We start from the raw sequence: 25,099 nt of genomic DNA, 5'->3' as shown, positions 1-25,099 counted from the left end.
TTAGAACACACTACACAGATCGGGAACTAAGGGAAAGGAGTGCTGACAGTCATGCCTGAGGTTTTACTTGCCCTTCTGCTGTAACATTGTGTGTGAGAACACAGAAGCCATTAATGTCTATGAGGCTAAGAGCTATTACGAAAAACAGCAAGAATACAAGTAACAAAAAAAGGACCAGAAAAGACAACACAATTTTTTTTTTAAATGAAAAGGAATTAGAAGGAAAAAGAGGCAAAGGAACTAGCTCATCAAATGTCAAAGGAAAGAAAATGCTTTAGATTTTTCTGATAAATGGCAAATTGGAATTGTCTTCATTCAAATTTCACAGCCATCATTTTCATGTTATGATCTACTAGTTGCCATTTTCCTTCTGAAGATTTGTTACTGCGTAGAAATGTTTTTTAAAAAGGAGGAAAGAAAGAAAAACCACTCACTTCAATAAAACAAGAAATCCTTTTATAACTATTAGACCAAATCATCATCATCTTTTCCTGTACTATCATCTGCATTCCAGAAAATACAACAGCTAATTTTTACTCCACTCTTGAGACATGTACTTAATTTTTAAGCCCTTTTAAATGAGGAAGCTGCTCTAACTTTTATAATGGAGGGAGGGGACAACAGAGGAGAAAAAGACAGTGCAACTTGCTGTGCCTACTCAACTCCACAAGACCAGGTTCCTCACCACCTCTGTGGGAAATGAAACTTAGATCTTTACCATGAAGGTGACTTGGAAATATTGACCTTTTCACTCAAGATGAAAGCACAAGTCTGTCTTAACTAGAGTAGTTTTAAAATGTGACTATTTTTTTTCAAAGAAAAAAAAGAAAACTTAGAAATATAGGTATGTTTCCTTGCAAGCAAAATGGAGAAAAGGGTATTGTTGTTACTATCATTATTTAGCCACAGACACATGAAATCCACAAAATGGATCGGTGGCTTGGGAAATGCAATATCATGTCAAAAGTGCAGACTGTTTCGAACCAACGCAAACCTCACCCCACCAGCAATGACCTGCCCCTGAGATCTCGGTAAAGACCGCACGGCCTGCTCTGAGCCAGGAAGATCAGGCAGCGTTGCTGGCGCTACACAGAATCACCCCAAGTCCACCAGGGAGGCTGCAGGGTTCAGATTGCACCCAGTGTGAAGCACGTGCATCATTGAACCAATTTTTGAATAGAATAGGTTTTTTATAAATATATACAAATCAGTTACAGGCACTTGAAATGTCTTTGGCTGGAATAACCCAACATTGCAAGAAAATGTATTCACAGAGTGTCCAGGCCCAGGCTGGCGTCAGCAGGCAATGATTACGGTTGCTCAGTCCCTCTCAGAAAATGGGCAGTTGTGGGATTAGGCATCAGCCAAAGCCACCTAGAAGAGAGCAAGACAAGCAAGCCAGTCACACAACAGAGCCCAGGAAGCCCAGTCCCAGCACCAACTGGGCTCAGGTCCCCACCTAAGACCAGGGAGCCACACTGCAGGCATCTGTGTGGGAAGGGAATTATTAGAGCCCTAAGGGAAAAAACATCTCACCTAGGTGGGAATGAATAGCAATTTAAAAGGCTCCTGACAGAAATGGCTGATTTAGTGGAACCACTGTGCTGTGATCAAGAGTTAACTGTTTTTGAACCCTGAAGAGCACTCTGTGGGGTGATTTCTCAAGCTGTTGGAAGTGGAGGGGAGGCAGTTCTCCAGGGGAAGCTGCTCTCCAGTAGGATCTGAGAACGATCCGCACAGTCAGTACCTTTTACAGCCCAACACCACAATGTAGGCTGAGGATAGACCACATCTGATAAAAAAGACGGGAGCTAATTTCTCTGGAGGAAAGCAGACATTCACCATCAATGTAATAAGGACTAACTGAGACATTCTGTACACAGAGACCTCTAGCCAAATCCTAAGCCAGACCCCATCCAATGCTCACCTTCTCAGGACAAAATTCAGGACTGCTCTGACGCAATTTGCTGGGTCTGCCCTTGATAACCGCATAGCAAAACATTGTTATCACCATCACAAAGAGGAAGTAACTGGTGTGCATGAGATGCAAATTTATTAATGAACGATCATCCTAAAGAGAACAAACCAGAAACATCTGCACTGAGTTATCGAAAGACGTTATGCTGGATTCCTGGAAACAGGGTTCATAATCTCCAGATACACCTCAACTTCAGTTCTTAAACTGGAATAGAAGGTTTCGCCTTTTGTCTTCTAACCTAGTAAAGCTGGATCTCACTAAGTGAGGATATGATGCTCCTGAGACCACCCCCTCCCTACCTCCTAAACAGGCCTCTGCCCTGGCTTCTGCACCCCACACCATCTGAACACTCTCCCTGCTTCCCCTGCCCGGCCTCCTCTCCAGAGAAGGCCTCAGAGACCAGGGCCTTTAAACCCCGCTCTGCCTTAGGACAGCTTCCTCTGACTGTCCTCAGGGTTCATGGCTGACAGCCCAAACCTCTCTTTCTAACCCCTTGCCACCTGTCCACCAGGAAGGCCTCTGATTACTAACTCCTAGAGGCAGCTTCCTTCCTTCTGCCCTTTCTCCCACTTTTACAAGCCCCAGCCTGAAAATATCTTTTAACCTCCAACATGCAATCAACCACCAGGCCCTATTTATTGAGATCCTAGCCAGGCTTCCATCCCTTTTCCTTTCCACATCTGTAGACCTCACAACATCAGCCTTAGGCTCCCTCCCATTTTCACAAATCAGGTGGGCAGGCCAGTCTTGCTAACACACAGCTTTGGAAATCCCCCTACAGCCCCAATGCAGGTGGTGATGGCCCCCTCGGAGGAAAAAGTCTGAAGGCCTCAGGAGAGAACTGAGGCACAACGGCTTTGTAGAGCCTGACCTTTGCCCACCATTCAACCTGATCTCCACTGCTCACTCCTGCAGGCTCCTGGCCTACCAGCTTCTGCAACTTGATAAAAATGAGATGTAAGGAAAGACAAAAGGGCCAGACAAAAAGGAAAGAAATACATCTAACATATACTAGCTGGAAGAAGAGGGCCTTTATGAAAAAAGCCAGCAGAGTCTGTAAAGGTGGGCTCAAGTGTAAACCGGAAGGTAAACTAGCGTGTCACCCACTAGTGTCTTCCTGCCCTTTCTTCCTTAAGCAACATCTTATTCAGTCCTCATCATCTATCAAAAAATTTGTCTCTTCCAGTTTTACTTTTATCTTTCTGGATTCTGAACCACTTTCTAACTCCTCTTGACACTAACCAAATAGCCTCCTGTGAGTGCATGAATAAGACTGTACAAGCATCTCTTATAATCCCCGTGGGTTAGGCACACAACAGCTGCTCAATAAGTAACTGCTGCTGAGCAAAGCAGAAAACAAAGAACTGAAGCAGTTTTCTTAACCAAAAGGGTGGCATGTTTTTCCAAGTCTCCACAACTCCACCTAGTCTTTTAACTCAGCTGTAAATCTAAAATGGCAGGGACTAAGCTAACCCAAACATGTAAACATGGCCTACTCTAACAGTTCCCGACCACACCCACATGCACATATGATTTTTCTCACTTACGTCTGGAACAATAACTGTGAGCTTGGGATTTAAAGCATGATAGACTTTTCCAATGGCCCCCTTATAACACCAGAAAGGATTGTAATCTTGAGCGTATTTTGTGTTGGCATCTCTGGCAGTTGTGAAGATCTTGTACCAGAGTGTGGCGTTGCTGTACGTGTCCGGAACACAATGCGGGGGCTGCCTGCAGGGGAAGAGAGGGAAAGGCGTGCTGGGTGGCCTGAGACATTTCCTGAGACTTCACCACAGCCCCTGACTGACCATAGCCAAACGTGTGCAGAGAAGAAAGAGAAGACATAAATGTTTCTTTGAGAAAAACACTATTATGTTTTTAGTTCAGGGCCTTTTTTTAAAATTTAATAAACAGAGAACAAGAAATAGGCATTTGACATTTAAGAGTTTAGATGTTGGATATCTGGCTTCAGAAGTCAACTCATGATCCTCTCCATATGACATAGCCAAAGAAGAACCTGCTCCTTTTTAAGCCCATTTCCTTAAGCTGTCCAAACTTTTTAGTCGCAACAGAAAGTTTAACATACAAACTTCTCCATCAGATGTTATAACCAATAGCAAATAATTATAACATTATTTAATCTGATAAGCTGATTATCTGATTTTATCCTACAAACTTCCAAATGTCTAAAATAGATAAATACTGGACTAATTATTCTTACTGAAAAAGGATTCACCTTAGGATTTTTAATAGGCTATAATCTACCTTGTGTATTTCATGTATTTATAGAGCATTCTGTCCTTTACAGAAAAAGGAGAGGCGAGAAAAAAAAAAAAAACCTTAAAGGCAAAACAGTAATACAGACAGTTGCTCAAAAATATGAAGCAAAAGTTTCAGAAATAGTAACTGTCTCATGGAAAATAAGGTTTGATTTATGCTCTCAATTTCAAATATTACTCCTTCTGGATAACAGAGATGAACAAAACCTTTATCTTTGGGAGCCTTAACTGTGCGTCATTCTGGCCATGAGATCCACCATTCCTTATCTTTTCTGTGACGTGCTTCTTCTACTAACAGGAAAGACAGCCTAAGAGTAAGCAACAATAACCAATCTTCTTGAGGAACAACTCTCTGCTCTTTACATGTAGAAGTTCTACCTCAGAATTCCAAATTAAACTTAGAGAAGTCCTTAGACCTGGGAAAGTGATGCAATGCAAGCCACCCCGAGAATCTGCTGCTGGAGCATCCCAGTCAGATTCATGGTAAAAGGAGCTTCTCACACACAACCATGGGCTCAGGAAACCACTTACACAGTGACAGGAAACACCCCGGGGTTGGCTGTGAGGGTCATGCAGGCTGTGAACACCACCTGCTCACAGTGACCGTGAAGGGCACAGTCGTCCGAGCTCCAAGCTGAAGGCAGGGTGAAAGTAATGTTTATTTCTTCGTGGGCTTCCTTGCCTGTAGAAGAGAAATTGGGTGCTTTTTGTTGTTGTTGTTGTTAATTTTTTTTTTGTAAATAAAGGCAAGAATCCATATTTATTATTCTCTGGGATTTAAATGTATTCTGAAATCGAACCCACCCAGGATCCTCCTTTCAGCCCACAGAGGGACCCCTGCCTCTGTGGGATTTCAGGAACAACACCAGTTCTGAGCTGGACCCTGAGACGTGCTTCCCGGGCAAAGCCACCAAATGGCACACAGAGAGGGGCTACTTGCAGCCAGGGCTGGGTATGCCATGCGAGAGCCCAGACAATGCCCCAGTTGGAAAGCTGGGGGCTAGGTGAGCTATTATCACTACCGTTTGAGCATCTGCACAGCACCCTTCCATTTTCAAACTGCTTTTATATTTATTACTTCACTTAAAATGTACTACTATTCCATGAACATGACCAAAGAGGTGTTATTACTCCCCCTTTACATATGAGCAGACTAAGGATCAGAGAGTCTGAAAGACTTAAGTAAGGTATGGGACCAGTAAGTGATGCAGCTTACACAAAAACGAAGATATTCAAACACCAGGCAGAGGAGAAAGATCTACTCGCAACATGGAAAACCCAGAAGTTGACCCTTACCTTATTTCCATGGGAGCAGTTCTTACCTGTAGCAACTAACAGGAGGCTGGCAGGCGCTCCCAAGTTCTTTTGGGACTTTAAAAGGTTCTTGGTAAGCTAAGATTATTCTTCTGAGGCCCAGGCCTCCAGCACACAGCCCTTCCTGATTAGCCTAGCTTCCACTACTTTCTCAGCCTTGTCCTGAATCACTTACAGTCTGCCATGGGTTTAGTTCTGAAGAACAGTGTTCAATGTTTAATAGGTATTTTTATTACTATTATTTAAGAAGCACTTATAGGGCTTTTGCTTTGTGCCGAAGAACTGCTGTAAGTGCTTGATAAATATTACTCATATTGTCCTGTCTCTTCCATAATCCCACAATGCCAAAGGGAAGAGACCAGATCTTAAGCTTACTCTAGTTCATTCCAGAAGGCTAGCACAGTGCTGAGCTAACAGTGGACATTCAAAAGTTTGTAGACGAACAGCAATATTTGTACTATGTACTGCAATCTCCAACATGATAAACCTGAATAGATTTTCATGTGTTTGTAGTAGGCCTTACAGTTTCTTTCATGTTTCTCATTCTTATAGGCTTTTTATTAAAAGCCTACTGTACTGAGTACTTCATTAAGTGAAGATGTAGTAGAAACGGTTCCTTCTTGACTTCATTTAGTTCAAACTCAACAAAAGGAAAGACACATGCACAAATAAAAAATAGTCTGATGAGTAAAACTGTACCCTGCTAATACTCTGTCCTGCAACAGCTGTTGCTTGAGAAAGTCTGAAAGAAACTGGCTAACACGTACATACCTGAAAGTCCAATCTGGTGCCCTAAAATGGTCGAGTACAGATGGGTGACATTGCGAGAGTACCCTCCAAAAGGTTTGAGCGGGTCCAGGGTTAGAGTGATTGCAACTGAGATGTTAACCGGGCCTGAATCCTCCAGGGCCTGTGGGGACTGGGTGGACACTCTGGCCTGCCCACTGGTCATTGTGCTTTCCAGAGTTGTGGTGTCATTTGTGAGATGCTTTAATGTTTCATTCTCTGATACACACAAGTCCAAATCATTAAACCGCAGCAAAAAAGTATTCCAATCCTTCAGTGAAATGAAACAGAGAGAAACAAGTGTGAGCAGTCTGAAAGTGCCGCCGCTACAGTCATACAGCCACGACCCTCGAGGTGGCATCACGCCACAGTGGGGACACCACACTTCAGAGTCAATCAATTACAACAACAGCTACATTAAAGCCATCAGGCTCTTGCCCTGGCATAATAGTGTGGTTTTCCAAACCACTCTCATATTCATAGCCTAAAATACTAATTTTTCATTGGCAGGAGATATTAAATAAACTGTGGGATTAAATCAATTTATTCAAGAAAATATGACAGAAAGTAAAACGGCAGATTATACTTACAGAAAATGATTTAGTCTCAGAATCAAACATGAAAAGAAAGCTTGAACAAAATTAGTAAAACATTAAAAGCATTAATCCAAAATCATTTAGCAGTCGCAATTGGTTGTTTAAAAAATAAGGTTACCTCAAAATAATTCCTCAAAAGGTCAATTCTATACACTTTGCTTTCTCTCTTGAAAATGTGAAACACAGTAAATACCAATACTCATGGGACTTTCCCCTCCCTATCATGGACTTTGGATGGTACCTTAGAACAGGAACAACTTCCAAAAGGAGGGGGAAAAGGATGTTCTCAGGTTTCTCTTAGTATCTACACCCTGTATTAATGGTTTAAATCATAAGCAGTTTTAAAAACACAGCCAGCTTATTATGTCATGATTAAATTGAAGCCAGCATAGTAAAGTACCCACCAGGGCTTATTATAATTTTAGCAGAAACAACACCACCACACCTAACCTACGCTGTGACATTCTCCCTAGCAACATTCATCTACAGAAAGCTGCAAATGTGATGACGAAGCAAGTTACACTCTCAGTTACACTCACAATGGCATTAATTAAATGCCATTTGAGCAATCCCTGAGCAGTCATGTGAGTCTACCTCTTTAGCATCAGGAAATAAATCAGTTTATGGTATTTAGTAAGATTGCAACTGGATACATCAAATTTCATGTTCCCTAACACCTACAAACAGCAGACTAATCATTCAAGAACACTGGGCTGAAAATAAACATTCTAGTGTCAACTCTTCATATGCCAGACACTGGGAAACTGAGGCCCAGTGAAAATTACAGACTCTGCAATTCCATAGTTGAATGTGGAATCAGAATTAAGTTTTTTGATTCACAGCCCCAAACATTTCCCACATACCTAGGATCCTCATTTGAAAATAAAATCACTAAATCATAGCCAAAATTTTATAGCATCTGGCAATGTTTTCCTGTAGAGCTCCAGTCCACTCTGAACAGTCTGCCAAAGCATGTCAGGCCCCATTTTGATTTAAGGGCTAATTTTCCAGGCTACATCATAGCCACTGGCCTTGGCCAAGCATTCAACATGGACTCGAGCTCTGAGAGAAAGCAATGCCAGGATGCTGCAGAGTTCTGGTTGTGACCAAAATGTTCACTTCATACCTAATGTGGATACATCCTGTTTAAACAACCTTTAAAGATTCAAGCAGGGTCAGAGAAGGGGGAAAATTAGCCAGCCAGTATGTTTCTTGGTAAGAAATTCTTTGAAAGGGTTTCACGGTAGCAATAGTTAAAACCTGTTACACTAACTGGGTTAGGGAGTTCACGTGCAAAGGTGGTTCCTCCTGCCAAGATCACCTATGATCTAGAATGTCATAGAGCACAAGACAACACCATGACCCCCTTTACACTGAGTAGAACTCTCCTCTTCTTCACAAGGCAGCACACCCAATGCAGCAACAATGCAATTCCAATCTCCACTCCCGTCCCACTCCCAACAACAAACATACCCAAAAAAAAGTGTAAGAGGAGGTATTCAGGGAATCGACTAAAACAGGAACAAGTCTGTCCTGAGAGAAACTTTGTCTACCAATAAATTCACCATATCATTAATTTGGCGTAATTTCTAAAATGTAAAACAAATTTATTAATAGGTAATATTGTCATTCATGTCTATTAAACAAGAACTATTAATTTTTTTGAAATGCAAAAATACACATCATTTTAAATCTCCATTATGAGTGTTCGTACTATTATGTGTCAGGATTAAGGATTAAAGGGCAATGCCCTAATAATTTATTTAAATTGACCAAAATGTAAAATCTAAAAGGCCAATTTTTAGATAAACTAAAGTCTTCCTTGATTAAAAAAACAGACAAATATATTTGGATTAAGATCTGGCTTTCTAATTTCTTTAGGATTACCTATTCATCCAATGAGAAAGTAGCTATATTGCTGATAAAATTCCATGATGATGATATGAGGCTTTAAAATAACACATGTGTACAGTTTTTTAAAACTGCAATAATTTCATACAAATATAAAAGAAGCTAGTTCTCTAGCTTCTTGAGGCAAACATTTTGCAAATATACTTTCCAAAATACCTGATTCATTGCTGAAACAGTCTAACTGAAACTGGTAGCCTCAATAACTATCTGAGTAGATATTTCCTAAGAAAAGGAGACAAAGACAAAAAAATTCTATATACTGACCTTTCTCACTGGGACAAAAAGTCACAACCAAAGAAGAGTGTGTGAAGAGCCCCAAGGTGTTTTTCCCCTCTGTAAGGTCCAGCCAGCCTGAGAGAATTTAGAATATACTATACCTCTGCCATTTCTGGTGACTTAATCTCCTTGATTTTGAAGAAGTAGCCCAAGGTCAGGAAAGCTATTGCCATGGCGCTCACACTGATCATAAAGACCACCAGGGGGGGCCGACTGCTGATGTACAGCTTCAGGTTCTCCAGGGGGTTGATGTTAAACATTATTCTGATCAGCTCCACCTGAAAGGAATTAATCAGAAGACTCATGGACTAACTTGCCAGAAGAAAACCTATGATTCTCACTTTTCTATTTACAGTATTAGGGGGTGAGGAAGTCACTCATTATTGAACTTGAGAAATATTTGGTTATAAATCTTCAAAAGACTAGCAAGAAAAAACCCTAATTGTTAACTGTCATCATTGCCAAATGGTAAGATATTGAATGACAGGCATTCCCTTTTGGTTTAATCTTCTAATTATTCTATAATGAACATCTGACATTTGTTACTCTCATGTAACTTAAAGGAAATGTTTAAGTAGGTCAGTAATATGATACAAATACATGCCAACGCATACAAAACTAACTTGAGGATGCTCTTATTTCCTACCACTGAAAGCTGAATACTATCTACTCAACATTCTGTCCTGTTAACTTCCATACTCGCACCCATTCTGGCACTAGACATAGAGAGGCACTCAATAAATACTGCATTTTATCACTGCTCTGCTCAAAGCCCTCCTAAGACTTCCCACTGGGTCTAGGATGAGGTCAGTGACAGTTCTCTGTCATGGCCCACAGAGTTTCAAAATCCGGAAGTCCCGCCAACTTCCCCTTGTCCTTTACTGGCTTTGGCCATACCGGCTTCATTATTTTTCAGGATGACCTTTTCAATTTCTGCCAGGAAGTCGTCTGCGATTTGAGAGAGATAGCACTGAATCTACGTAACAGCTTGATTAGTATTGCCACCTTAACAACACTGTCTTCCAGTCCATGAACTTGGGATAGCTTTCCATTCATTTAGGTTTTAATGTATTTCAACAATGTTTTGATATATTTCAACAATGTTTGTACTTCTTTTGCTAAATGTATGCTAGTATTTTATTCTTCCTGGAATCGCTGAACATGTTCTAGTTGAAGGCTTCTTACCACTGCCTGGAGTGCTTTCGCTAAAAATCTCTATGGATTTGCTCCTTCTGAAAATGCAGGGCTCCACTCATAACTCCTCAGGGAGGCCTTCCCTGACCACCCTCAGGACCTAGCTCTCAGTACCCTGCTTTAGTTCCTTTACACAGTTTAGTGCCAATCAAGAGTATAATTATCTTTCTACTTGTTTATTGTCTCTCGTTCCTCATCTTTGAGCTCCAGGACAGCAGAAGTTTTGTCCAGTCTTGTTTATTGTTAAAATCCTGGTCTCTGAACCCTAGAACAGTAGCTGGCATGTCAATGAGCACTTACATATGTGAGCAGACTATACCACCACATTTAAAAAGCAATTCAAAGAAAAATCTACACTAGCTTTTAAATTTGAGGGGAAAAGATGCATCAATAGCTTCTAAGAACTAGTAGCAACCACTTGCAATAGGCCAGGCTGTTACTGGTTTGTCCTCACAAGAATCCTTGGAAATGGAAAAAATAGACTTTCCCCTCTCCCTAGAGGCAACCCCAGTTCTTCAGTTGGCAAGTACCATTACCTATGCAGGTTCTGTATACTTTTAGTACATGTGTATATATAAACAGATACAATTACTGATGTGGGGAAAATAACCCACTATATATCTATCCCTGTGCTATTTTCACTCAACATTCTGTTTCTGAACAGGTAAATTCAAAGGACTAGATCTACATACATCAACAGATAAATCTCAGAAACAGGATACTTCTTCCCACTGTTACCTAACTCACAAAGGGCACTGCAGCAGGCACAAGAATGGCTCTAGCACAACTAAGTCACAAGAGCAGGGTCGTCTACAATGGTCACACTGCTCTCCAAGCAAGTTGTACCAAGGAACTTCCCCAGCGATGAAGGAGCTTGCTTTATTTCCCAACATTCGTGCCAACACTTGCTATTCCAAGGCACGTGGATTTGGGCCAAAATAGACGGGAAATGTTATTTCACCATTATGTTAAATTGCATCTCCGTGAAACCAAACTTCTTTATCAGCCATTTAGATGTCTTTCTAGGTGAACTGCCTGAATCTTTGTCCATTTACTAGTAAGATGTCTGTGAATTTCTTACTAATGTTAGGAGTTCCCTTCGTATCCTGGATACTGGGTCTTTACCAATTGCATATGTTGTATACAACTACTCCACATCTGTGGATTTTCTTTAATATGGTTTATGGTGTCTTTTGCCATATGAAAGAGTCTTGATTTTTTTTTTTAAACAGCTTTATCAAGATCTATTTCACCTACCATACAATTCACCCATATAAAGTATACAACTCAATTCACTGAATTGAGCAAACCATCACTATAACCAATTTTTATACATTTTCATCATTTCACATAGAAAACTCATACCTTGTAGCAAGTAACCCTTTATTTCCCCTAGCTGTCAGGTAAGCACTAACGTACTTTCTGTCTCTATAGATTTATCTATCCTGGACATTTCAAATAAATGAAATATATGTGATCTTCTGTGACTGACTGCTTTCACTTAGCATCATGTTGATTCATCCATGCATCGTATTATCAATAATTCATTCATTTGTAATGCCAAAAATACTCCATTGCATGAAGTATTTTATTTATTCATAAACATCATTTATCCATTCATCAGTTGATAAATATCTAGGTTTCCACATTTCAGCTACTATGGACATGTTTTCATTTGTCTTGGTCATATACATAGGAATGTTTCTGCTGGGTCATATGATAACTATGTTTAACCTTTTTAGGACCTCCCAGACTTTTCCAAAGTGACCACCCCATTCTGCATTCTCACCAGCAGTGTAATGAGTGTTCCAATTGCTCCACAACCTCACCAACACTTATCATTTCTTACCATCCATCCTAGAGGGCGTGAGGTGGTATCTCATGGTAGCTTGATTTGATTTTCCTGGACAGTTATAAGTTCTTTATTTTAATATATTTAAATGTATTACCCTTTTCCTTTTATAGGTGTATGTATATGTGTATATTATTTAAGAATCTCTTCCCACCTTTGTATGCTACTACGTTTTTGTTGTTGTTTTCCTCTACAAGTTTTATAGTTTTACTTTTAGCTTATCTGCTTGGAATTGATTTGGAAGTCCATAATCAGGTAGGTTTCTAATTTAATCTTTTTTTTTTTTAAATATAAATGGCCAATTGTCCAATACTATTAAACTTGGTTTTGTATTGATCACAGATTTCCTGTGGATCTGTAATGCCATCTCTCACATGTTTCCTATGATAGCATAGTGGGTTTATTTTTCAGCCTTTCGTGTTCCAGTGCTATATATGTCTCACTCTACCTCAGTACCATGCTATTTCAAATCTTGCTATCTACCACAAGAAGTGTTCCATTTTACTGTTACTATTCAAAACTGTCTTGTCTATTTGTGGACTTTTACTCTGCCATATGGATTTTAGGTTCCGACTGTAAAGTTCCTAGAAAAATCTTGTTGAGATTTAACCTCAAATTGAATCAAATACACTATTAATTCAGGAAGGGAATAATATGTTTGCAACACTGTGTTTTCTAATCTATGAACATGGTATCTCTTTCTGTTTGAATCTACTTTTTCAATTTTTTAAAAAAATTTCTTTTATGTATCTTGTTAGGCTGATTCAAAGACATACTAACTTATGTAGCTATCATTGATAGTATCTTCTAAAAATTACATTTTCTATTGTTATTAGTTCATACAAAAGCAATGGACTTTGTAGCATGGACAAGTGCAGGAGCAACTCTACAATAGGCAGCAGACCCTTGCTGACACAAGTAGAAACCAACTTAACTCTTAATGACTGTATCGTGTTTGGCATAGTGAAAGAAAATCTGATGGAACCCCAAATTCAGGGGCTAATATTTCCGGTACAGGAATTTTCTTCCACAAGACTTCTGCTGAGTAAATAGTGCCTGGGGACTTTGTCTGGAAAATGGAAAAAGATCTTGTAAACCTGCAATGCTTACATCCAAAAGAAATTTAAAGAAACAACGGTGCAGAATTTCCACAAAATGGGTGAAAAATATTAACCACACATTCAAGCTTACCAGACGCTAAGCAGGAAAAATAAAGAAAAGTACTCTTGGTACATCATAGCAAAAACTAAAGGAAAATCTTATAAGCAACCAGAGAAAAAGGATATATTATAATCAGGGTAAACACAAATGACAGCTGGCTTCTCATCAGAAAGAATGAAAAGAATGAAAGGCATCTTTAAAATGCTAAAGTTAAAAAAACAGTAAAAGAAGATCTTTGGGCTGGAGAGACAGATTGTAGATAGAAGCCCAGATTTTCAAGAACTAAGGACACTACAAAGAGTAAATATATGGGTAAATACAGGGTGGGGCAAAAGGAGGTTTACAGTTAAGAGTACACAAAACAGAATTATCCTTGTGTTATTATTATTGTATTATTTTCCATTCAAACAACTGTAAACCTACTTTTGCCCCACCCTGTATAAGACATTTATACATGTATAAAAATAATATTGACTATAAGGAAAAGTGGCATTTAAATAAATAAGGGAAAGATGAATTGTTTAATAAACAGGGTTGAAACTGCTAGAAAAAATTACTTGTTCTAAAAAAAAAACAAAAACAAAAACAAATGACTCTTACAGCCTGATCTAGATTCCAGACACTTTGCTGAAATCTTTTAAATTCTAATTAGCCTTTTTGAAGCTTCTTTTGGATTTTGTGAAAACAGCCCTATTGTTTGCAAGCAATAACCATGTTTCTTTCCCCCCAGCTCATTTTTTTTCTTTTTCTTACTTCTCTGACTAGAATCTTCTGTGAAATGATGAATAAGAGTGGCAACAGTCGGAATCCTTGCCTCATTCTTGGCTTTAAGGGAAATGCTTCAAGTGCCTTACTATTAAATGTGGTTTATGTCAAAGGTTTCTGATAGATATCCCTCACCAAATTTTTAAAAATCCCCTTTTTCAAGTCTGCAAATGTATTTTCATTTTAAATATATGTGGCATATTAATAAATGCTTTATCTGCAATCTCTGAATAATTTATTTTTTTCCTTTAATCTGTTAACAGGAACTATGTTAATTACTGTTTTTATGTTGACTCACTTGTATGCCTTGGATAAACTTACTATAATCATGATTTTTAAAAACTACACTGCTGGAGAGGAGAATCAAGATGGTGGAGGAGTGAATGGAAGTCACACGGACCTCCTCCCAGGACCAACCTGGAATTACAGCTAAATTGTGGAGAAATCAAGAGGAACGAACAACTGCACAATAGTGAGAGAGGAGACTTTTAACCTTGGAGAGAGAGAGGAATCAGCTTTAGTGCAATCTAACTGGTAAGCCCTGTTGTAGAAACTTGAGAAGGTGGGTGGGACACCCATAGGCGGTAGCACCAGAAGGATACTGAAATGGCCAACTGGATCCCCCGGATCAGCGGGGTCTAAACCATAAGTGGGGATCTCCAACCTACAATACCAGAGTGCAAAAAGTACACAGATAATAGCCAGCTGCAAAAAGCAGCAGGCTTGCTGTCTGCCAGATGGGCAGCTGCAGACTCAAAGAGCCATTTAAAGAGCCAACGCATAAATTTTTGTTTGCAACCACTTACCCTGGGCTCCAGCAAAGGCGGGAGCAGAGTGGGTTGAAGACACCTGAAGGGAGACTGGGGAAGGAGACTCTGGGGAGAGAACTGAAAGAGTAGCTGGCAGGATCCTGGTGCTGACTCCTCCCCCTTACAGCAGCAGCCATCTGGCTCAGGGAGACCACTCCCCTAAGCTGTACCAGCAAGAGAGGACTCAACAACCCTGCCCCCAGGAGGGACTCTGCCCCGCCCTGTGGTGTCTAAAACAGCCTGCTGAGTGCAGAGTGACTAGATTAGCAGCTGTGGGTGGCTCCATAGCTGCATACAGTAGATTCCTGGAAGTCTCAAACAGACTGCCTAAAGTCAAACACGGTCAACATCTGACATCATCAGAGGCAGAGCCAGAAGGAAAAAAAAAAAAACAGTGGTCTCCTACCATGGAAGTTCACACCACAAAGTCAGGAAATCAAGACAGATCAATTTAAGAAGCAGAAGCAAAAAAGAAGAGTCTCACAAATAATAGGAAGACAAAGAAACATCTCCCAGTCGAAGGGAAAGGAGGAATCCCCAGAAAGACAACTAAATGAAATAGAAGCAAGTAAACTATCAGGTATTGAGTTCCAAACAACGATTCTAAGGAAGCTCAATGAGCTCAGTGAGCTCAGAGAGAATTACAAGATACTACAGGGAAACTATGAGGAACTTGCTGCAAACTATCAGCACAAAAAAAGGACATAGAAACTATCAAGAAGAGGCAGGAGGAAATGAAGAATACAATTTCCGAACTGAAGAACACAGTAGAAGGAATCCAAAGCAGGCTAGATGAAGCAGAGGATTGAATCAGTGAGCTGGAGGACAAGGTAGAAAAAAAGCTCCCAGAAAGGGCAATAAAATGAAAAAGGACTCAAAAAGAATGAAGAGGCATTAAGGGAAATACAGGACAACCTGAAATGTAATCATATCCGTAGAATAGGGATACCAGAAGGAGAAGAAGAAGAGCAAGGGATAGAGAACCTGTTTGAAAAAGTCATGATGGGAAACTTCTCTCATTTGAGAAGAGAAGTCACACAGGTCCAGGAAGCACCGAGGGTCCCATTCAAGAGGAGCCCAATGAGGCCCACTCCAAGACCCATCAGCATCAAAATGGCAAATATCAAAGACAAACAGAGAGTGCTAACGGAAGCAAGGGAGAAACAGGTAGCACCATATAAGGGAGCCCCGATAAGGCTAGCGGCTGACTTCCCAACAGAAACACTACAAGCCAGAAGGGAAGGGCAAGAAATATTCCTAGTCATGAAAAACAAAGGCCTATAGCCAAGACTGCTCTATTCAGCAAGGTTCACAATTAAAATGGAAGGCAAAATAAGGAACTTCTCAGACAAAAGAAGGCCAAAAGAATACACCTCCACCAAACCGGTATTGCAAAATAGGCTAAAGGGATTGCTGTAAGAAGATGAAGAAAAAGATCTATGAATACCCAGTTCCTTTCATAGTCACAAATACTTAATATTACCAATATTTATAATATCAATCTGATTGTGACAATGTCTTATTTTAATTGTTACCTTATTATTTGTTGAAACTAAACCTGTTTTTTATATTTCTTGCCTATTTCTATTTTTTGATAAAAAGCTTTAAATGACTTTTTGATATTCTTTATCCATTTTTTGATTAAATGTTTATAGACATTTTCCCCAAAAAACAAATAAGCAAACTATTAACATTAACCCCTTTATAAATGTGTTGCAAAAACTTTATATTGCCAATATTTTACTTTATAGCTTCTCAGTTTCAATACGTTACTTCAGGGTAAGAAAAATATTATTTTGTATTTTCTCCTAAACTCCTTAGATTTTACATTTTGATTTTTAACTCACCTGAATATTTGTTGTATAGTGTGTTAAATAGGGCTCTATACTTGTTTTACTTCAAGTAACAGTGATCCATGCACCTTATATGTTGAATAAGCCTTCTATTCCCCATTAATTTGAAATATCAATTTAATCATATATTATTGTTAGAAAGATAAATATATTTGATTCTAGAATGCTCATTTTATTTCAATGATCTACTTGATTATTTCTGTGCAGGCAACATGATTGCTGAGACTTTATAATGAATTTAATTTTTTAATACTTTATAATGGATCTTGACTTTTAAAATAAATAAATAGAATGTGCATTTTTTAAAAAAAAGAAAGAAAGAAGGAACTCCTACCTTTTGCGACAGCATGGATGGAACTGGAGAATATTATGCTATGTGAAATAAACCAGTAGGTGAAAGACAAATACCATATGATCTCACCTATAAGTGAAACTTATCCAACAAAATAAATTGTGGACAAAATAAACCACAGGCATGGAAACATGGAGCAGACTGAAAGTAACCAGAGGAGATGGAGAAGGAGGACAATGGGGGAAAGAAGGAAAAGGGACTAAACGAAGAACATGTATGAATGACCCATGGACATGGACAACAGAGTGGGAATTGACTGTGGGGTGGGGGGCAGGGTGGGATGGGTGAAGGAGGGCAAAGAGGGAAAAACTGAGACAACTGTAACAGAATAAACATGATTTTAAAATAAAATTTAAAAGAATAATTACACTGCTGATTTACATTTGCTAAATTTTATTCTAAATTTCTACATCTATTCATAAGTGAGATAAAGAATTATGAGCCATTATCATACTCCCCTTAACTGTGTATACTTCTTGACTAGTGTGACTAAGTTATCCCAGTACCAAAAAATTAATTATATTTGTTTCTCATCTATCTTCTAGAACAATGTGATAAGATATATACTTCTATTTGCTGGAAGCCTAACAGACCTTAACCAAGAAACCATCTATACCTATCAAATTTGCCTTTGGTCTTATAATTTGGTGGGTTGTCTGAACTACTTATTCATGTTCTTAATGACTATAAGTTTATGTTTTCTATTTCTATTAGGTCAATTTTGATAAAATATACTATCCTAGGAAACAAACCATTACATTGATCAATTTGGGTGTATTTAACCATCCTTGTACCCTGGAATGAACCCCATTTGATTGTGATGTATTATTTTTTCAGTGTATTGTTGTATTTGATTTGCTTGGATTTTATTTAGAATGTCTGCATCCATGTTCATCAGAGATACTGGTCTGCAGTTTTCTTTTTTAGTGTTATCCTTGCCAGGCTTTGGTATCAGGGTTATGCTGGCCTCATAAAATATGTTAGGAAATATTGCCTCTTTGCAATTTCTTGGAAGAGTCTGAGAAGGACAGGTATTAAATTTTCTTTGAACGTTTGGTAGAATTCACTAGAGAAGCAACCTGGTCCAGGATTTTAATTTTGGGGGAGATTTTTGATGATTGTTTCAATTTCCTCACTGTTGATTGGTCTACTTAGATATTCCAACTCTTCATGATTCAGTCTAGGAAAGTTATATATTTCTAAGGACTTACCTGTTTCTTCTAGGTTATTAAATTTGGTACCATATAGTCTTTCATAGCATTCTAGTATAATCCTTTGTCTACCTGTGATGTCTCTGATAACTTTTCTTTCATGTCTGATTTTGTTTATATGAGTATTTTCTTTTTTTCTTACTGAGCTTAGCCAGAGATTTGTCAATTTTATTAACCTTTTCAAAGAATCAGTTCTTTCTTGTATTAACTTTTGTATAGTCTTTTTGTCCTCTTTTTCATTAAATTACACTCTAATTTGTCTTATTTCCTTTCTTCTCACTTTGGGTTGTTTTGTTCTTTTACTAGTTCTTTAAGATGTAACATTAAGATGTCTACTTGGAACTTCTTTCTTGAGATAGGCTTATAATAAAATAAACTTCCTTCTTATTACTTTTGCTGCATCCCATAAATTTTGATATGTTGTATTGTCATTTTCATTTGTTTCTATGTTACCTTTTGATCTCACCTTTTATTTCTTTGATCCAGTCATTTTTTAGTAGTATGCTGTTTAATATCTGCATATCTGTGGGTTTACTTCCTTTTTGCAGTTGATTTCTAATTTCAAAGCACTGTGGTCAAAGAATATGCTTGTTATGACTTCAATCTTTCTGAATTTGTTGAGGCTAGTTTTGTGACCCAACATATGGTCTCTTCTTGAGAATGATCCATTTGCATTGAAATAATGTATAATCTTAATATTCTTGAGATGAAAGTCTCTGTCCATGTCAATTATATCCATTTGGTCTAATGCGTCATTTAACACCAACATTCCTTTACTGATTTTGTTTGGATGAGCTGTCTAGAGCTGACAATGGAGTTTTTACATCCCCCACTATGACAGTGTTTTTGTCAGTTTCTCCCTTTAGTCCTGTCTGTAGTTGCTTTATACAATATTTTGGTGCTCTCTGATTGGGTGCATATATATTGAGAAATCTTATGTCTTCTTGATGCAGTGTCCCCTTTATCATTATAAAATGACCATCTTCTTGTTGCCTTTGTTATTTTGAGATCTATTTTTGTCAGCTATAAATATGGCTATTCCTGCCTTTCTGTGGATGCTATTTATTTGGGGAATCATTATCTACCCTTTCACTTTGAGTCTGTTTTGTCTTCACAGCTTAAACGTGTCTCCTCCTGAAGGGAGCATATGGTTTGGTTTGGTTTGTGATCCAATCTGCTACTCCATGCCTTTTTATTGGTGAATCCAGTCCATTTACATTTAAGATAAATAGTGATGTCTGAGAATTTCCTATAGCCATTTTATCTTTTGTTTTCTGGTAACTCTGTGCCTTTACTGGTTCTTTTCCTTTGTGTTTCTGTCTGTTGTTTCTGTTTGGTGATATTCCATAACTCTTCCCTCTGTATCCTCTTTTTTTAAGTTATGTGTCTCAGTTTTGGTTTTTTTGTGGGTGGTCACCATTAGGTTTATAAAAATGGAAGTTTCATATATACAGTAGTCCTTTTTCTTTTGAACACATCTGATCTCCATCCTCCTTCACAAATTCTGATCTTTATCTCTTCCACTTTTATGTTGTTTTCACAAATTATCAATTTTATTTATGATATAAGTTCTTTGGTGATTTTACTCATAGTTTTGTGACCATCTGTTCTTTGTTTCAGGTAGAATAACCCCCTTGAGTATTTCCCGCAATGGAGGTCTTCTGGTGATAATTTCCCAGTTTCTAAATGTCTGGAAAAGCCTTTATTCCTCCTTCATACCTAAAGGGTAACTTTGCTGAATATATTATTCTTTGCCGGTAATTTCGCTCAGTAGTATGAATATTTGGTTCCACTTTCTTCTAGCTTACAGATCTTCTGCTAAGAAGTCTGATAACCTAATGGGCTTTCCTTTATACACTACATTCTTCTTCTCCATTGTTGCCTTAAGAATTCTTTGTCATTAATTTTTCAGTTTTAATACAATGTGCCTTGGAGAAGACCTCTTTGCATTGAGGTAATGTGGTGTTCTGTTTGCTTCTTGGATTCGAGAATATAACTCTTTCTATAGGTCTGGGACATTCACATCTACTATTTGTTTGAATAGTCACTCTATTCCTTTTCCCCTCTCTTCTTCTGATAGGCCTATTATTCTTATATTGCTCTTTCTGACAGAGTCAGTTCCTATGCTTGCCAGTTCATCCTTAATCTCTTTTAATGAGTTTTTCATCTCCAGGGTTTCTGTTTGGCTCTTTTTCAAAGTTTCAGTCTCTTTGGTGAAGTACTCACTTTGTTGATTTTTTTTTTTCCTGAGCTCATTAAACTATCTGTATTTTCTTTCCTCTCCTTGAGTTTTTTCCAAAACTGGAACCCTGAATTCTGTCATTTACATCACATATTTCCATGTCTTTAAATTTGTTTTCTGGAGAGTTCTCCTATCTTTCTTAGTTGCCTTGCTACCTTGGTTATTCATGGTATTGATGGATTCCTTCTCTGTCTAGGCCTCTACGTATGAGTGGCGGTTCTCTAGTACAAAGACATCTTTCTATTATTTTCCAATAGGTGGCACTGAATCACACGATTTTTTTAGTTCTCTTGAACTTCTCTGGCTTATCAGATTTCCACAGGGTGGTAGAAAATTGGAAGAAGGGTGCCTCACCTGTGATCCAACTGCCTCAGACCCAGGGAACCAACCCCACAGGGGAACGTGGTGGGCCATAGGGGTCCAAATCTGTGAAATCCCAGTACTGTCTCCTACAGACAGACACTGCTGTCAGTGTAGACACAATGTGCGGAGGTGGGGTGAGCTAGGGTAACTCAGCTTGCCTTCTAAGTTGCCTTGCCTTCCCTGTAATGACTTCAGACCTCATCAGAGTGCCCCCTGCACCCCGATCTCAGGACCAGTCACATAGTGTACTCTTTGCTCAGGGAAAAAGTGATTCTGTAGTACTAGTTCTCGAGTTCACAGATAACATGCTCTGCAGCCTGATACCAAGAGTGAAGGGAGGCAAGCTCTGGGAGGTAAAAGGTGACCAGGCTCCATAGCTTTGTTTCTTTGTCTGGAATGCCGACCACCAGATAAACACAGCCACACCTTTGTGCTGTGTCCCTGCCCCAATCACTGGGCTCTGCTGTAGCCTGTACTGCCCACTCTTGCAGGAATGCCCATCAAATCTCTTTGCTCCTCCCAGTTGAAGGGAATTATAGCCACAACTGGATTCCTCCCATTTCTGGGCTAAGCCTGGCCATGTGATCTCAGCTGTAGGGCTGCACCCAAGGTTCATCTCAGTTTCTCCCTTCTCACCTCCCTAGTTTGCTCCCACTTGCCCACCTTTAGATGTATCAATACACAATCTCTCAAGAGTGTTAGTATGTTGAGCAAGGAATGCTTTGTTAAATTAGAGCTGTTCAAATTGCTGAAACTTTAAAGGGAGAGACCAAAGGGACCTCCCACACCACCATTCCTCTGACATCAATGTCAAATACTTTTTTAAAAGCAGATTTCAGCCCTGGCTGGTGCGGCTCGGTGAGCTGGGCACCAGCCTGCGAATTGAAAGGTTGCTGATTTGATTCTCAGTCAGGGCACATGCCTGGGTTGCAGGCCAGGTAGCCAGTTACCCATGCCAAGAGGTAACCGATTGATGTTTCTCTCACACATCGATGTTTCTCTCACACATCGATGTTTCTCTCCCTGTCTCCCTCCCTTCTTCTATTTCTAAAAAGTAAATAAAAATCTTCTTTTTTTAAAGGGCAGATTTCATTCTCAGAAAGGCACAGGCAAAGAAATAATCCATCAAGCATAATGAATAACCAAGGTAACAAAAAATATGCATAAAACAAATACAAAGACATGGAAGACCATTATTTAAATGACAGAGAACTGAAAATTGTAGTTCTAAAAAAACTCAATGAGATACAAGAAAACTCAGAAAAGCAAGTCAACAGGCTCAGAAGCAGTATCAACCAACAAAAATATTCCACCAAAAAGAATGAAACTATAAAACAGAATCAAACAGAAATTCCGGAGCTAAAGAACTCAATAAAGGAGATAAAGAATGAACTAGCAAGCTTAAGAAATAGAGCAGACCAAACGGAGGTATGAATTAGTGACACAGAAGATGAAAATCTAGAAATGACTGAGGTGAAGAAGAGAATCAAGAATAAAAGATAATAATAATTTTACAAGAATTATTTGACTCCATTAGAAAGAGCAATATAAGAATAATGGGTATATTCCAAGGAGAAGAGAGGGGGAAGGGAACAGAGAGCCTATTCAAACAAATAATTGACAAGAACGTCCCAAACCTATAGAAAGAACTGGATCTTCATATCCAAGCAGCTAACAAAACACCAAATTATATCAATCTAAAAAGGCCTCCTACAAGGCACATTATATGAAAACAACAACAAAAAAAGAATTCTCAAGGTATACAGAGAATAGAGTAACTTATAAAGGAAACTCCATTAGATTATCATAAGATTTTTTCAGCAGAAACCCTACAAGCTAGGAGAAAGTCAAACCAAATGTTCAAATTGTTGAGAGAAATCACCAGCCAAGAATAATATATCCAACAAAGCTGCCCTTTAGATATGAAGGAGGAATAAAGGCTTTTCCAGATATACAAATGCTAAGGGATTTACCACAAGACCTGAATTACAAGAAATGCTAGGAGGTGCTCTTCTACCCAAAACAAAAAGACAAAAGGATACAAAACTATGAGTAATATGACTAACAGGCAGACAGAAACAGGAAATTTTAATCCTTGTTCAGAAAATGGTATTAAACACTTAAATATAGCAAAGTTTAAAGGACATAAAAAACATTTAAAAAAAAAAAGACAATACTGCAATTTAGAAATGAACTCCCGACATAAAAAGATAGTTTGTGACAACAAAAACATAAAAGGGGAGGAGAAAAAGGACTGAACTTGCAGATGAGAATGTAGATAAATACAATAAGAATAAAAGAGACTGCTATATACAAAACTTTCTTTTGCATAAACCTAATGTTAACCACACGCACACACACAAATCTAGAACTGAGACACACAAAATAAAAAGAGAGGAAATGAAGGGGAAAAATCAGAGAATAGCACCAAACTATTACAATAGACAGAAATAAAAGGGAAAAGAAACAATGTAGACACAGAGCTACCAAAATACAAAAAATAAAATAGCTATAGGAAATCTTCATATATCATTAATCACCCTAAATGTAAATGGACTGAACTCCCCAATTAAAAAGTACAGAGTAGCCCTGGATCAGGTGGTTGGAGTGTTGTCCTATACACCAAAAGGTTGTACGTTTGATTCCCAGTCAGGGCACATACCTAGGCTGTGGGTTCAATTCCTAACTGGGGCATGGATGGGAGGCAACTGACTGACATTTCTCTCTCCCTCTTGACCCCCCTGCCCACATACACTTCCTTACTCTCTAAAATCAATAATCATATCCTCAGGTGAGGAGTTTTTTAAAATTATAAAAAGGCACAAAGTAGCAGAATGGATTAAAAAACAAAACCCAACTACATGCTGTCTTTAGAACACATCTCAGCTGCAAGGACAAGCGTAGATTCAGAGTGAATGGGAGGAAAAAAATGACAGTCCAAGTAAATGGCATCCAGAAGAAAGCAAGTGTAGCGAACTTATATCTGATAAAATGGAGTTCAAGATTTAAAAAAAAGTCACAGGAGACAAAGATGGACATTTTATAATGATAAGAAGGACAATACATCTAGAAGCCATAATACTTATTAGGATATATGCAACCAACCTGGGAGCACCAAATTACATAAAGCAACTACTAGTAGAACTAAAGGGAGAAACTGACAAAAACACCATTATATGACCTAAATACCCCACTGACAGCAATGGATACATCATCCAAAAAGAAAATCAATACAGAAATACTGGCCTTAAACAACATAATTAGTCCAAATGGACATAATTGATATTTACACCAAACAAAATATATATTTTTCCACAGTGAACATGGAACATTCTATTGTAAAAAAGAGACCATTCTGGGGGGCATAAAACTAGCCTCAACAAATTTAAGATTAAAATCATAAGTATGTTCTCTGACCACAATGCTCTGAAACTGAAAATCAACTGAAGAAAGCAGGAAAAACCACAAATAATTATAGATTAAACAATATGCTACTAAACAATGGGTCAAAGCAGAAATAAGAGATCAAAAGATATCTAGAGACAAACACATGGGAATAACAATATATCAAAATTTGGGGGATACAACAAAAGTAATAATAAAAGGGAAGTTTATAGCATTACAGGCCTACCTCAAGAAACAAAACTTCAAATAAACAACCTAGCATTTCACCTTAAAGAACTAGGAAAAGAGCAAATGAAGCCCAAAGTCAGTAAATGGAAATAAAAATTAGAGCAGAATTAAACAAAACAGAACAAGGCAAGAGAAAAATTAATACAACAAACAGTAAGTTCTTTAAAAAGATTAATAAAATTGACAATCCTCTGACTAGACTCACTAAGGAGGAAAACACACAAAATCTGAAATGAAAAAGAAGTTACAACAGACACCACAGAAATACAAAGGACTATACAAGATACTAGGAAGCCCTGACAGGTGTGGCTCAGTTGGTTAGGCATCATCCCACAAACTGAAAGGTCATGGCTTCTATTCCCAGTCAGGGCACATGTCTAGGTTGCAGGTTCAGTCCCCAGTTTGGGCGTGAACAAAAGGAAACCAATTCTCTCTCACACGAATGTTTCTCTCCTTCTTTTTCTCCCTCACTTCCCCTCTCTCTAAAATCAACAACCATGTCCTCTGATGAAGATTAAAAAGAT

The 25,099-nt window shown here is 38.5% G+C and overlaps 1 protein-coding gene across 2 annotated transcripts in view; it reads right to left on the bottom strand.

Annotated features, from left to right (window-relative positions):
• Positions 1–1,169: 1,169 nt before the first annotated feature.
• TMEM248 (transmembrane protein 248) overlaps positions 1,170–25,099 on the bottom strand; it is a 33,661-nt gene continuing 9,731 nt past the window's right edge. Inside the window, exons 1-7 of one of the 2 annotated variants that reach the window (XM_054589681.1) lie at positions 13,122–13,240; positions 9,242–9,418; positions 6,343–6,628; positions 4,789–4,939; positions 3,526–3,709; positions 1,928–2,071; positions 1,170–1,374 (exon numbers count right to left, since the gene is read on the bottom strand). In XM_054589681.1, the coding sequence (XP_054445656.1) occupies positions 1,354–1,374; positions 1,928–2,071; positions 3,526–3,709; positions 4,789–4,939; positions 6,343–6,628; positions 9,242–9,418; positions 13,122–13,148 (990 nt within the window). In that variant the 5' untranslated portion in view covers positions 13,149–13,240 and the 3' untranslated portion in view covers positions 1,170–1,353. Of the gene's footprint in view, positions 1,375–1,927; positions 2,072–3,525; positions 3,710–4,788; positions 4,940–6,342; positions 6,629–9,241; positions 9,419–13,121; positions 13,241–25,099 lie in introns of those variants that run through there. The other variant, XM_054589682.1, reaches the window with a different exon arrangement.

The sequence above is a fragment of the Pteronotus mesoamericanus genome, unplaced genomic scaffold (assembly GCF_021234165.1).
Source record: "Pteronotus mesoamericanus isolate MK-2021 breed Mesoamerican mustached bat unplaced genomic scaffold, CSHL_Meso_final scaffold_167, whole genome shotgun sequence".
NCBI lineage: Eukaryota > Metazoa > Chordata > Mammalia > Chiroptera > Mormoopidae > Pteronotus > Pteronotus mesoamericanus.
Note: the sequence above shows the minus strand (reverse complement) of the source record. Positions and strands in the feature narration are given on the sequence as shown.